Below are 15,061 nucleotides of genomic sequence, written 5' to 3'. Positions count from 1 at the left end.
AACGTTTCCACAGGAGAGAGAAAAGAGCAGTGGACATGGGAGCCCTTTCTCTTGAGTTCATCCAGTCTGCTCTCTTAGCAGCGCTTGACCGCCTCCACTCTCATGCAAATGACATATTCACGTCGTCCGCTCGGTGCTGCGGCTCTATGTGTCGCCATTCTAGTGCAAACTGAAGTAGTCTAGCTAAACAATGCGTGGACGAGTTCATAGAAATTCTTAGAAAGACTGAAGTGCATTCAATGTGGATGTCACGTGGCCAATCTTTTATCGGGAAAAACAAACTCGGGAGTAGTTTTCTCGTGGCTGAGGCCCGTTGCTCTCCTCTTCAAAGAGAAGCTTTGACTTTGTGGGTAGACGGTTCAAAGGGGATTTAAGGGCCTGATGCTTTATGGGCTGAACCGGCCCAAGGAAAAGATAGAGGGAGAAACAAACAATGAAAAAAGACTGCGTAGCCTACTGCTGCTGCTGCTGCTGCCTTATTTTTCACACAGAACCTTGAACCGGGCGCGCCGAGTTTTTTTTTGTTTGGTGTTTTTCTCTCCGCCTCGCCGGAGAGAGGCACAGCACCCCTTATTCGGCAACCCTTATCCTGCCAGTGGCCCTTTCAGTCTCCCTGGCTTGCAACCAGTCGTAGATAGCATCTGAAAGAGCTGTGGGCGTTGCAGCGATTCTCCTCGCTGCGAGGTGCCATCCTCTCTAGCCTAAGAATGAGACACTTTATGACACCACCGGAGTCCAGAAACCCGGTAGACCTACTAAAGCAAGAAACTTTAGAACTTTTGTTCAAAAGCGTTTTATCATGTAAAATATCTTCAACAAATCGATCTGTCTGTATATATCTCTCTGTGTCTGTCTGTCTGTCTGTCTGTCTGTCTGTCTGTCTGTCTGTCTGTCTGTGTCCGTCTCTCTTTCTCTCCATCTCTATATCTATCTCTGACTATCTAACTCTCTATCTAATCATGTATTCATTTTCCTATTAGGCATGTATGTATTTATTCGGTCTGCAGTATTAGCCTAAAGGCTAATTTGTGTGAGAGGGGGACGAATAGCATGCATGTGAATGTGAATTGCATGTAGGTGATTAGTGCCAGAAAATTGCTACAAACATCTAATTTGAGCGCCACTGTCTCGGTACTTAAGCGTAAAACCGCAGAAGAATGGACGAGACGAAACGTCACGTCGAGCGCCCGAGGCCGTTGTCAGCGTGTGATGTCCTGAACAGCCTCGGCTGAATGTCTTCAGAAAGACTCAAAATGGGATGTTGAAGCGGGATATCAAAAAGACACACGGGCCTGGGCTATGTAAAGGTAGTTAGACAATGGCCAATGAAAATATATATTATTGTATCTTAGCCATTTATTAAATAATAATCCACAAATATAGGGCTAGGTCTATACTTGTTAGTATACATATTATATTTATTGTTTTTTATTGGCTACAATATAGTATATTAGTATTTATCAAACTCCCTTTTTAAACGAAAATGAAAACGTTTTCATTATCCCACGCAAGCTATAGGCTAAATAGCTTGTGTGTTAGCACGAATGCCTGATAATGTTTTCACGTATAAATGTGGCCTACCCGATGTTTTTCTCTAGGCCTATATGCGAACGCCTGTTGCGTAGAAGAATATTTTTAGACACTTACCGCACGTAGTCCATCCCAACCCACAGCTTATTTCCTACAGTCCGTCTATGGCCCCACTGGTCCCACTGGGTCTGGTTCAGCCATAAATGTGGCGGAGGTAGGCGGCAGGCCTATATAACTAAGGCCTAATATAGGTTTCTAGGTTCATATAGCCAGAATATAACCGGAATCCTAGGCCTATGGCCCGGTGGCCAACACAGTAAACTGTACCCTGTGCTGTACAGAACGAACAAAGGCCTATTGGAACTCCAGACAACTCTTATTTTAACAGGTTACCACGATAGAAACATTGGAAGAACCGAATGGACGTTTGCCTGCAACATACATTTTGTTTTGATATTTGTAAGTCACTGAACTTTCTTTTTTGTGCCTGAGCACATAAACAATGAAATGCTTCACATTTATTTTCACTTTTTTATTCATTATAAACCATCTATTTTACATGCATATCATTTTACAGTTCACTATACAATACAAAAATACAAAATCATACATTAGATCACGGTCAATAGTCCATTTCAGTGAATTCTACCACGGCCGCCACATGCTTTGCTGAATACTCGCTTCCCCGTCCCTGGGACTGCCGTGACAAACACTGAAAACTTTATTGGACTTTGTTGGTGTGTTGCTCGGGAGGATCCCAATAACTTGTTTGAGGACGAAAGACTGTCCTTCCGCTTTGACCTCAACCGGAAGAGTTTTGTAGGACTGGAGAGATGTGCTCGTGTTGTTTGTTTTCGTGGCTCCGAAACACCCTACGGCCGTGTTGGCGGTTCTTCTCCTCGAGTCGGTGGCGTTTAGAGCGGGAAGCAGGCGCTGGCGCGCGCCGTCTCGCGCCACCACCGTTCCCGTGTCGCTGTCCAAGGTGCTGGAGGCCTCACGCGGCCCTTCGGCGCAGTACACGTTCTTGGACACGAGGTGCGATAACGCCGAGCCTTCGCTCCCCTGGACCTGGTCCCCCAGCGACAGGTACTGGTGGACATTAGCCAAACAGCTGTGGAAGCCGGCTTGGTAGTCAGAGAAGCCGGAGGTCTTGGAAGAACCTGGAGCAAAGAGACGGGTTGATGCTGAGGTTAGGAAACGAGTGCCACGGTGGAGGGAAAATAACAAATGTATTTTTTTTAATGATTGAGTTGGACCAAACATGTGCCACTTTTAAAATATGTTGACTTCATGGGTTGTGGGGGATACTTACAGCTTTGAATCTTCTGAAGACTTCTGAGATGTTTCACGGTTAATTCCAAAATGTCGGCCTTCTCCAGCTTGCGCTTCCGAATCTGAAATGAGAGAAAGGGTCGAAATTTTAATCACGGAGGCCTAATAGTTTATTCAGTTGGAGGGGAAAAATGCAATATGTTGACGGTGGAACTTAAGTTTTAACTACGTTGTACACCGCTGCTTACATTGGTCGTGTAGTAGCTCTCGAGCAGCGTCTTCAGCTGGTCCAGGCACCTGTTGATCCGCGCCCTTCGTTTCTTCTCCATGATCGGCTTGGACACCTTTCCAACTCTGGTGGTAGATTTCACAAGGCAGTCTGAAGCTCCCACCATCCTGTGTGTAAGTCCTTCTCTGGAGTCCTCGGAGTTAATCTCAGTGCTTCTCTGGCCACGAATGAAGGCGGGGGCTTGTCAGGGCGGTTATTATAGCCTCGCCGGGCGCCCACTTAACATCTCAATGCAGTGGCCTGCTCCTCGCGCTTAAGTGAGCAGCGCGAGGCGCGCCGTCATTTGTCAGCCGAGCTCCCATTGGCCCACACAAGCCCCCCCGCTGAATAAACTGTTTCAATCCTCAACTCATTTAGGACCTATGCATTACATTTAGGAGCCATCGATATAATGCGATTCGAAATGTCAAATCGTATCATTCACCAAATTCAATCGTTCTCGGCCTGAATGTAGGCTCATTGAAAAACATATAGGGCCTAACCCTATTATATATATAACCCGGGATACATCGTAAACTCTCGAGCGAGTGATTAACTATAAAGCCCTCTAGCAACGAATGTGCAATTTACTGAAAACTGCGGCCGAAGGGCCAAGTTTAGGAGAGGCACCGACGTGTGGGGTAACTTTGGGGAGAGCCATAAAAATCCAACATATAACGGTTAATCGTAAGGCAATGCTTTTGTGAGCGGTCAGACGGACCCTTCTAACGCATTTTATTCATGCTTTAATTTCCCAGTTTCACGCCGAGAGGTAGAAGGCAGAACCGTGGAAATGTCCTGCATGTGTCCAGAAAATCCCGATTTTCTGGTCGCCGCGTATGGGAAAACCTGTGTCCCCCAACGCAGTGGGTCCAACAGCCCGCCATACGGATAAAACAATGCGCCATTGGCTACAAACTTTATCATCAACAAAAAGGCCCGAAAATGTCTGCACTTTTGTAGGCTATAGTCTTCGGCCATTGTCAGCTCGTTTTGTCTCTTCTCTCCTCCGGGCTCGTAGGGGCACCGAGGAGAATCGCAGGGCCGCCCTCTGTCCTCGGTCCCTCGCCTCCCGATTCTCCACACCGGCTCTCTAAAGGGACGGGCCTTGGGAAAGTCAGAGCGGCCGGGACAATGCGCGGGGGCGCGCAGGGCTGACGGCGCGCATTGTGCACCGCGCGTGAAAAAAGACCTGGCGAGGAGCACAGTCCAGGTCGATCAGAAAATAGCGGGTCACAATATTTAATAACATAAGGACCCATCGATTAACGTAAATCGAAAAAAGTTGATTGATCCATGCTACAATGGGATATTCTGATTAAAAAAAACAAACGCACAAAAATCGGTCCAATTGGAAGACACGCGACAAAATGGTAGAAGCTCTCACATGTCAAAGATGCCCACTTCTTCCCGAGGTTGATTCCTCACACAATGGATATGCTGGAGATGACAACTGCGCGGCCGGATAAGAAAGGAAGGGGCATGCCTCTGTGTATTCAGTCCTGGGCAAAGCGCCCTGCTGAAAGGCGTCAGTTTATAGCTATTAGGCATTGATCTACACTTTCTTCTTTCATCCCTTTAAACCACTTAAGTGTGGCTCTTAAAAAAACAACAACAATAACTTAGAAGCCGCAGTAATGTAAGTTTACGTTCATGAATGACACCACATTTGATATTGTTACATATTTAATGTTTAATATATAATTGATTTTTATCAATCTCTTGCCATTTTTCCTTAAACTAATAACGATGAGAGTGGACCCACCCACTGGCTGGTTATAGCTATCGTCTCACAGTTCAGAATCAATGCTTTGAGTTTCTCTTACAATGGCACAGTCCCGCTATGTTTACCCTTGTGGTTTGAACACACGTCCATTTAACAAAATATAATCCACCGGAGAAACGGCCGATTAGCCCGCAGCCCTGCTTTCTGCCGCCCTAACGCAGCGTTAAATGGGTATGACATAGGAGCACAGTGCGCTAATGTAACAGCGCCTATTGCCTTCCTTTGTCCTCACCTCAAGTTGCATTATCTGGAGTTTCACGCACGCCTCTAACACGAGGACGTAGCGGGCATTTCATGGTTCAGCATGAAATTGTAGTACCACAGAACACGTTTGGTTATTTTTTTGCCTTATAAGGACGGATTTCACCGTCGATTATGCGGCGTATCTGCAATTAGTGTTGGTGGAAACCCTCTAGGAAATGTCAACCCATTGGGCCTGTCTGTAAATAAACACGGTCAGTAAATAGACAATTAATTCGGGATTCATCAGAATATATAGGCCTAGGTGGTTAATCTGGCAAGACACGAAAATGATGGATATTTGCGAGGCTTTAAAAATGTTAGCGCCAAAGACCGTTTTCTAAAATGTCGAAGCGACTATCCATAAGAAAAGCGCCACGAGAAACGTGTGTCCCAATTGGACATGATAATGGCCCTGCTATTAAATGACAAGTTAAGTGTTTATAAAAGGCTCCATGCAGGGCTCTCTTTCCACTTTCACTTTTCAGGCCCGGGTCATTCATTAACCACTGAGCTCTTTGTCATGCAGGCCTGCCGGCGGGGGCCCGACACAGCTACTGTTATAATTGGAGTATTGGGCCACTTGTTAACAACAATTAGTGAAGCAATTATGCAATTACCCGCAATAAACTATTTTTTTCCAGCCAGGAGAGTTGAGTCATTAGCAAGGCAATGGATACATTAGTCTACCTAACTGGTTAAAGTAGCGGTTTCCATGGGCCAAAACCTGATCTGTATCCTTGAATTAAACATGCACAGGCCTCACGACATATGCTAGAGGAACAAGATGTTATGCAGGCCTACAGAACCCGTCCAATACAGCCCATAGACGGGGATAGTGTGACGGTGCCTTAAGCGGAGAGAATCGAGGTACCTCCTTCTATTCACGGGGACCTATATAGCAACACTGGTGTGACCAGAACGTGCATTGTGAGACCAGCCACCGAGTTATACCAACAGGTACACCGGCAGGTGCAGTCACGACGGAAGGTTTTATTATCGGAATGATGTTGGCGGTGTGGTTAAAAGGCCACGCGACGGACCTGTGGACTGAGCTCCGATCAAACATCAAATAGAAATAGCATCATGAATTTCTATAGACTAGTCCTCAGGTTATTTAAGACTTCTTACTTCAGTTTGGACGCACAATGGCTTCTGTTTGCCTGTATGTGCCGGGGTTAGCGTCTGAAAGGAGCAGAGGTGCACATTAACATCGCTTAGGGTTTTCTCAAGCGCCGGAATGAAGTGAGTGGAAAGTAACTTTATAACTCGCTGGAGGATGAAGGCTTTGTGGAGAGAAAGACACAGGCGGCCCACAAAGGCCGGGCGCCTTTGTTCCACACTAAAGCGCATGGGTATTGATGCGCCTTGAATTGCAAAACATCTGCCATTTACGTCCAGTGTAGGATACTTTAATTTAAATGAGCAACTACGAATGCACTTTAGCCCACAACTTGGGCTAGCACGCAAAAAACCCGTAAGAATCATACCAGCCATGCCTACCACATCAACATTACGCCTGCCTGTATGAATTGAAGTCATAAAAAAAAAGGAATAAAGACAGCCACAACTATAGGTAGGCCATTATAGGCCTAATGTAGTCCTTGAGGTGGTTTTACATTTCACAGAGAGGCGTTTGATCCGCTACATTGTCGTCTTTTTAATATTCAAACATCAATGTCCTGAGTCCTGACCTGTTGAGTCCTGATGGGTTGGCTGTGCCATCTCCCATCTCATCTGAATGAAATTATGTCCTTTCGACGTGGCACTGGGCATGCTCAATAGGTATGGGCTACGTATGGGCTACAGTAAATGAATATGGGGCATTCACGAGTTAATGTTAAGCTAATTTGACTCACTCCATCTTAATGAATTTGTCTTACACCACTCCCTTTGTTAATTATTAATTCCGTCCCACAGACTACTGTCCCCTTGGTCGACATTCTAAAAGCCCACTTAGATGTCTTAAAACCATATGTTATGGGATATAAAAAGTATACTTTTTTTTTTAGCTGTAGTTTAAATTAAAAACGTTGTCCTTTCTGGTGTGGGGGATATAACAGACATGTCTTGTGGCCGATGTTGTCCAGACGCATATGGGCTTTTATTTGAAGGGACAATACATTAAGACAAAACATAAAGACAAATCAGGTGCAAAAAAAGAAGGACCAGTTACCCACCAGAGCTTTCCCAGGGTATTCCTTTATGTGGAAAAAGTGGAAAATTGGAAAGTACAAGTGAAAGGCCAGGAGGCGTTCCCCCGATTTTCCTCGCTCCATACCTCGGCATCAGATATCTGCGCTCCGCTCACAGGGCCGCTGTCAGCGTGTTGGGGTCGTTGAGGACCACAACTTAACAAGAGTCTCTTATACTCTGGTGTTTATCAATAGGTCTATATTAAGGTATTTGGGTATATGTTTGATCACATATCCTATATTACACGTTTATTACCAATACAGGCCCAATCGTCAGCCGCAAATGAAAAGGTATTTTTGGGGAAAAATATAAAACGAGGGCCTACTTCAGTTATAATGAAATAAGCAAAACATTTCGTTGCACTTTTATTTCTGAATAAAATCATCCATCGCAGTTCACAGAGGTTAAACGTCGAGCACGACGCCTTAAACTGGTTTTTATGCCAACGTGTGCGGTATGTATCTCTGAAATTGGTATGAAATCGTCAATTTGTTGGTGTCAGCGTCCGGCCTTCCAGGGCGCCATATGCCGCGCTAAGGAGCGCTAAAGAGCGCCGCTATACAGCGCAATTTAGCGATTCGTTCCTAGTTTCACGGTCCTCCCTCTCCGTCTCCCTGCCGGGGAAGCTCAATAGCCGTTGCAAAATGGCAATTTACCCTGCGGAATGGTCACATACCCCCCGGGGCAGGCTCTATTCTGCCTCGCAACGTGGGTATCCTATCCACGCAGCGCGGATCACTTTGAACCCTTAAACTGAATACAATCATTAAGTCATATCACCGTATCTGCGTTTAGCCTCCATGAACTGTCAGTTATGTCGACTGGATGGGTGTGTAGAGTGTATGCTATACAGAGTGATGGTACACAGGTCTCCCTCGCCCTACAGCGGAATCATGGATGCGGAGCCATAGAGGCCGGAGCCCTTTGTTTTATTTACACAATTTAATAATGGACTGTCAATATCATGCAGGACAGATCATCACCAGAACATAAATAACGGTTTAATGGTTTGAATAATCCAGTTATTAAGAATAGAATCTTGATTAATTACATGAGGTTCATATATGTCCTTATAGAAAGAACCTTACTTGATCCAGCAGAGGAAATAGCTTATTGCAAATATGCCAGTCTTTCTAAAGAGACACAATAGATTAAAGATTTTTGTGTTTCTATTGCAGATTTAGACCATTGGCTGGAAAACGAGACATAAACACCTTCACTGGTCTGCATGGCACACACCATCGGAATTTTACATAACAGTTAAATATATCCTTCAGAAATGATACTGTATAGAAAGACACGTAGACTAAATATACAAAACAATATGCAAACCCGCATCAAACACAGCCGTCTATTATATGTCCATAACTAAATCCATCGCGGTTAAAACATCTCTTGCACACCTGCTGCTCGTACATTTAATTTAATCTCTTTAGAACGTTGCTCAGACGGCTCCATCTCTACCTGGTGGACAACACCAGGAACTTCTCTAAAAATTAAAATAATAAAATAATCTAAGCAAGGATCATCTTCAATAACCAACACACTATAAATAGTAATCATTACGAATATTCTAAGATATCAGGACTAGTGACAGGTCAGGATAAACTAAAATAGGATTCATTGTCGGTCAGGAATTTGCATTTCTATTCTACCCTGGTTGAAAGATCGATTGCTCTAAATAAAATAGCAGTGACTGTGGCTCCCCCTGGTGGTAGGTCAATGCATTTTGCAAACGCCAAGAGAAAAAAACACGACCAAATCAAATGAACCACTTTAAGATTAGATTAAGTTTATTAATCAGAGATACAGTTCCCCAAACACAATGAAACTTTCGTTTACCATTAAAATCGTCATGAAATATTCGACAAATACAGAGACGTTTTCCCCTTGGAAACATTCTATATACTTGAATGAAGAGTCGGGATTTAAAACTTGTGTATTCCCTCCCACAGTAGTTCCTTTACACTGAAAATACAAAATGTTTACAAGATACATCAACATTCAAAACCAAAATAATTGTCAGAATTCTAATTGCCTTCTAATGGGTGTCTTGAAAGGCGCCTCTAAATTAAATGTAGGCTATTATTATTATTATTAATGCCAATTCTTTGCCGAGCCTATAAAGAAACTGAAAGTAGACTAAACAAAACCCCACAGAGTTTAAGTATTTTGAGGTTAGTATCCTAGGTATCAAGCAAACGTAAAGCATTTCCATAGTTAATTAAAGAGACCAACCATTATGGCTGATCATTTTGTGTGGAATAAATAAATTCATAATTTAAATATAGAAAGGTTTTTCCTGCTCACGATACTACAAAATCCGTAATGCTACTGCTTAGGTGGATACCTCTGATTCTCTTACTGATTAGTTAATTAAGCAATCCTAGTTTTGTCATCCAATTGATTCACAGCCTCTATACACAAACAACACAGTGTTCCTAGGGCCAATAAACAGAGCATACAAAAAACATTCTAGACTGTATTCGAATTTGAATGAAGAGGGACCCTCTTCACTGGCTGCTGATTTGTTTGGTATAATCATGGATAAGTTCCTGGAAGTAGTGCGGCGTGTTGTTCTGGGGCTGGAAGAGGATGATGTAGCACTTGGGCAGGAAGTAACAGACCAGGATGGCGTATAGGCTGAAGAGCACGGCCAGGGCGTTGAGGGTCTGGATGTACTCGCCGTGGTAGACGGTGTACTCTGTGAGGAAGAAGACCCAGGTGAGGATGAGCAGCAGCAGGCAGAAGGTGATGGCCTTGGCCTCGTTGTAGTTCTTGGGCAGGTCTTTCCCCATGTAGGACAAAGCGAAACAGAGGACGACCAGGAAGGCGAGCAAGATGGCCGACATGGAGAAGAGGATAGAATGACCCACTCCACAAGCGAGTAGGATCTTGTCCGGGTACAGGTCGGTCTGGTTGACCGGATGGGGGGGGCTGGAGGCGTAGCCGGTCGTCAGCAGTACCGCTTGCAGGAGGACCGGCAGCGCGATGAGCCACCACTGACCGTGGTGCTTCATATACAAACTGTAGAACTTGGGGAACTTGGCGGCCATTTTGAAGGCGCAGACGATCTGGAAGGCGTGAACCCAGAAGCACGCCAGACAGGCGGTGTAGAACAACACGAAGGGCAGATATCTCAGGATGCAACTGGCGGTGGACGGCTTTTCGAAGTAGAAGAAGATGCTGATGGTACACAGGGCGAGGGAGACCAGGATGATGAAGCACATGAGGCCGCCGGCGGACTTGACCACGGGCGTGTTGTGGTGGACGAGGAAGAGAACAGCGATGGCCAGCGAGAGCCCCGCCAGAATCATGGCGGCAACAATGATCAGGATGGCCATGGGGTCCGAGTAGGGGATGTACTCCACCGAGCGGAGCTGGCAGGATGTGCTTCCGGCCAAAGACCATTCAGATATGGAGCATTCCTGGCAGCGATAGGCGTCGGCTGTTTATGAAGGAAATGTATGAGTAGGCAGTCAGTCACAGAGAAGGAGGTTATGGCGTTTATTTATTTGGTGGAAAAAGGATCTGACAAGATTTATTACTCTGAGATTGGGTGGTTTTTGGTCATTTTTTGCAACACTTCGACTAGCAACAACTCTAGACCCACGATAAAATGTACTCCATTTGGTCCAAAGTCTTCAACACTCATCAACAGTCGTTTGAAATCATTCCTATTGAAGTAATATAATACATTTTACAATTTAAATTTTGTCCTGACAGTGACAAAGTAAGAAAATCTGAAAAATACAACGATATCAAGTCCAACGTGTATACTAAAATATGATGATAGCATGGAATTTCTCTTTTTTACCTGTGATGTTCAGATAAGTTCCATTTTTACATTTCTCACACGTAAAGCAACATCTGTGGATTCCTTCTGGTGTTTTTGCATATCCAACATCACATTCAGGAGAGCACACTGATTCAGGTACCTGTGAGAACAGTCAAAATAAAATCCACAAAGCTTTTAAAACTTCTTAACTGTCCAGCCTTATCCTGCACACCAGATCTCTGGCAGGAGACTATAACAACTTCCTTAAATCCTTTCACACAAGTAAACAAACATGTACTAAATTTGTGTGGCTTTTCCTGTTGTCTCGGTTTCTTCATAGATGGCCACTGCCCTGGTTACCTTCTGCAAGAGGAAACCGTAGAAGATGGGCAACCAAACCTTAAAAGTGCTATTGGTTAGCTATTATTTGAGTGTAATTTGTGAGGAATGCCATAGACATTCATCCATCCAACATTGGATGGTGAATCATCTGTGAGATTCAATTTAGGGTTGAATGTGGGTTCCCTGGTTTATTTCTGCATCTCTTCCCTGATTGGTTCGAGGATTCCATCGTGCCTGTCAATCACAGGCCTATGAATGCATCACTTCTCAATAGCGGAGAAACGTAGGGAGGGACCAGAGAGTAGGGGACATCCAGTGAAACATACATTTCACAAAGTGTATGTAGTTATTTTATTTTCGAAACGTTTACGTCACAATGAAATCTAACCAATATACAGATTTGCTCTAAACGATGTCCTTCAATGTCTTTAAGGGAGGTAAATTCCAAAACTTTAAACTGCGGTGTGTAATATCGTCTTACCGTTCCATTTGCGTGCCACTGAATCAAGCTGCTGTTAATGGACAACACGACTGAGGGATTGGTTTCATAAGAGCCCACTTGCGTGATAACGCCCTTAGCCAAGACAAATATGTTCACACTGGGGAATTTCAATCCACCAAACTCGTTAAACTGAATAGTCATATTAAGAAGCGTCAAGTTCGTCTTCTTCACTTCATTTAGAACCTGAGAATGATGTTAAAAAAATAATTAAAGATGCAGTTATGCAATAACTGAAAGTCAGTGCCATACTAATCATACATTACATGTTCGCTACTTAGATTTCTTAAAAAATAATATCGCTCGATGCATTCATACATAAAAATAGATAGCCTAGGCCTATACAGAGACAATGTTATTGCGTGAGGTTAGTCGAAAGAAGGTTCAACTTGAGATTAAAACTTTCTAAGTGGACTATTAATGTTGCTGCAGGTAAAATGTAAGATATATTATTTGTCTATAACATGTTCCGATAGCCTTGCTTCAGCATTGAGGGGTGAGAATATATGTTTCGAGTTGACTGCCCTGCTTGAGAGACAATCTAGATGTTAGACCGCTCCTAATTTCTGACCAATCAGGGTATCTCTTCCCTGACAGTTTTAGGGAGTTCATCGTGTATGTTAAATAATCAAAGGGTACGTGAATATAACCCCTATTAAAGAGGGAGCGAAGATAAAGTGGTTTTCCTTGTTTAGTTTCAAAGTCTTGCTATCTTCTGCATTAATTTTACAAATCTCGAAACCTACAGGCCTACAGCAGCTTTGACCACATCTTGATCTCGGTTTGAGAACCGAAGCAAAGAAATAGAAAGATAAGAAGATAAGAAAAGTATGCAAATGATCTACAGGTTTACTTACCATGTAGGGGTACACTGTACCATTGACCTTGCACTTGCCCCTGTCACATTCCAGCACGTTGTGAAGTGCCTGTGCAATGGCATATGTAGCTGTGTAAACTTGGAAATTATAAGAGGCTTCCTCCGCAAGTATGTCTTTGCCTGTAATATCGTCACAGTTGCAATCTTGTTCGCAAACAAAATCTCCTGTTACATTATGGGGCTTCCTATGATTTTTTGAATTTATAAAGTCTTCAAAACCAGAAAGGTTAGCGGTTTTCTCAGAGACTCCCACTATAGTTCCGATCCTTTCAATTTCACTTCGGTTGGTAAGACTTTTGCTAAAGAACCAAGTGTCTGTCGCTATCCACACTTTGTTGGTGACATTATGTACTACTGCCGCCTCAATCAGGGCCAACGCTTTCGGTTGAACAGAATAAACAACAATCACAGATATGTTCAGAAGATCTATTTGTTGGAATACATTGAGGAAATTCGTGTTATCATCGATTGCAGCGATGTACGCCAGGCATATCTCCGTGGGTACCACTTCGTGAATGCACACTTCAAGACCATCTTTTCCAAATGCCTCATCGCTGTATAAGAGAGCGACCCACGTCCACTTGAAGTGCTGCAAGACCCGAATAATCACATCCACCAAATCTTTGTTGGAACTGATTGTGCGAAGGAAAGCTGGATATTTGGCTCTCAATGAAAGGGCGGAACTCGAGGCTGCGTAACTGATCTGTTGAAAGTAGTAGAACAATTATTATGCAATTAAATTAGAACTGCTTTCTCACGTATATTCAAACCCATCGGTAAGAGTAGTCCTTAAACAATTAATTTTCCCTAAAGACAAGACATAGATAGCCAAATACCAATTAGAGGTTGAAATATTTACCAAGGGAATTAATTTGAGCGTGAACAACGGTGCTATTGCCAGACTGTCGGCGCTGGAAGACGCACCGATCACGCCCATCACCTTGCCTAAGGGTCGGTAGTCACTTGCCCCCCAGCTGAACCGGATCGATCCGTTAAATGAGATGAGGTCCAATACACCAGGGAAGTTGTAAATGGGTGAGCAGTGGTCCAATATCTCATACCCAAGTTTCACATTTGGAAGAAGGACGGTTGAGTTATTGATTTCTTCTATGGTGAACCTCATCACTTGAAACCTCCGGTAATTGGCCCGGTTAATTGGCTGACTGCAGACAGAAGGAGGTTGTAGAATGCTTGAGTTAGGATAAACACTTATCTGGTCTGTTTATTTACTTGTTATTAAAACTCAACGAGTTGACCTGGTGCAAATTACATCAGCAGGGATAGGAAATATGAGTTACACATTCAACCTACCTAGAGCAATCGATAGCCTCTGGTCTGTCCAGAATAGTGCCGTTGGCGAGATGGATATTGAACAATCCACCCAGCAAAAAATCTCCATCCAAATTAAACTCTGAAGATTCCTTCGTGTATCTGGATAGGCCGTGGTGAACAGTAAGGCCTAGAGCTAACAGCAAATAAATAGAAACAGAAAAACCCTTCATATCTGCCACATTGTGAGGTCGATTTGAAATATTCCAAGCTTTAATACCTTCTGATGACGCACCCGCTGTGTTAATTTCCATGTCGTTATGTATGCTTCAGTCAGTGCCTTAATAAATGGTACAATTGTTGGTTGAGAGCAAACCTATATGCAAAATTGAAGGCCACAGTAATTGTGGCGTGTCTCTCCATCTGATCTAGGCCTATTTGATAGATTATTCAAATAACAAAGTCCTCTGGTTAAGTGTTAACCCATCAATAAATAATCATTAATTATTAGAAGTTTGAAATGACTAGTTGGGTATCCGTATTCGAATGTCTTGTATGTTACTTCTCTGAAATGGTCTGCATTCTTGTCAGGCTCATTCACATTCAAGTTGAGCACGCCCACATTGGAAATATAGGCTTCTGGAATTGAAGATCTTTAAAAAGGGGCTGTAGGTAGGCTACGATTTAAAAGTGGTTCTGATTATAAGTCGATTTAGACTTTAGACCAATCATTTCCTCTCAGATAAGTTCAGGGAATCTATCAATTTCTTTGGTTGTTTAGTTTCCAAACCTGGCCCCTCCTGCCCACTTTACAACGGTCATCTTACTTACAGCAGCATATAACAGACTGCATTCCCTCCTCATGATCCACATATCAATATAGGCCTACAGTTGCTATAGCCTACTACTGAAGTTGCATAGGAGAAAAATACAAATTGCTGTTTAAACTTAATTTACTAGGCCCCATCTCATTTCATTTAATGTTCACAAAGGATAAAGCAGAC

At 43.5% G+C, this 15,061-nt stretch overlaps 2 protein-coding genes across 2 annotated transcripts; both read right to left on the bottom strand.

Annotated features, from left to right (window-relative positions):
• Positions 1 to 2,175: 2,175 nt before the first annotated feature.
• LOC130386476 (transcription factor HES-4-like) lies at positions 2,176 to 3,197 on the bottom strand. The gene is made up of 3 exons (XM_056595448.1): positions 3,051 to 3,197; positions 2,843 to 2,924; positions 2,176 to 2,690 (listed from the first exon to the last, which is right to left on the bottom strand). Exons 1-3 carry the CDS (start codon positions 3,195 to 3,197, stop codon positions 2,176 to 2,178), a joined length of 744 nt encoding a protein of 247 aa, XP_056451423.1.
• Positions 3,198 to 9,805: 6,608 nt separating this feature from the next.
• On the bottom strand, positions 9,806 to 14,977 carry LOC130386392 (taste receptor type 1 member 1). Its single transcript, XM_056595331.1, has 6 exons — positions 14,100 to 14,977; positions 13,648 to 13,951; positions 12,769 to 13,491; positions 11,894 to 12,097; positions 11,110 to 11,230; positions 9,806 to 10,740 (listed from the first exon to the last, which is right to left on the bottom strand). The coding sequence occupies exons 1-6, from the start codon at positions 14,369 to 14,371 to the stop codon at positions 9,806 to 9,808; spliced, it is 2,559 nt and encodes an 852-aa protein (XP_056451306.1). The 5' UTR covers positions 14,372 to 14,977.
• Positions 14,978 to 15,061: the final 84 nt, after the last annotated feature.

Source organism: Gadus chalcogrammus, chromosome 1, assembly GCF_026213295.1.
Source record: "Gadus chalcogrammus isolate NIFS_2021 chromosome 1, NIFS_Gcha_1.0, whole genome shotgun sequence".
In the NCBI taxonomy this organism is placed as follows: Eukaryota; Metazoa; Chordata; class Actinopteri; order Gadiformes; family Gadidae; genus Gadus; species Gadus chalcogrammus.
Note: the sequence above shows the minus strand (reverse complement) of the source record. Positions and strands in the feature narration are given on the sequence as shown.

Coding starts and splice junctions, on each gene's coding strand:
- LOC130386476 (XM_056595448.1), bottom strand. CDS start 3,197: ATGGTGGGAGCTTCAGACTGCCTTGTGAAATCTACCACCAGAGTTGGA. Junction 2,925..3,050: donor AGAGCTACTACACGACCAAT/GTAAGCAGCGGT, acceptor CTCTCATTTCAG/ATTCGGAAGCGCAAGCTGGA. Junction 2,691..2,842: donor TCTTCAGAAGATTCAAAGCT/GTAAGTATCCCC, acceptor TCTTTGCTCCAG/GTTCTTCCAAGACCTCCGGC.
- LOC130386392 (XM_056595331.1), bottom strand. CDS start 14,371: ATGGAAATTAACACAGCGGGTGCGTCATCAGAAGGTATTAAAGCTTGG. Junction 13,952..14,099: donor GAGGCTATCGATTGCTCTAG/GTAGGTTGAATG, acceptor TTCTGTCTGCAG/TCAGCCAATTAACCGGGCCA. Junction 12,098..12,768: donor GTACAGTGTACCCCTACATG/GTAAGTAAACCT, acceptor CATCATTCTCAG/GTTCTAAATGAAGTGAAGAA.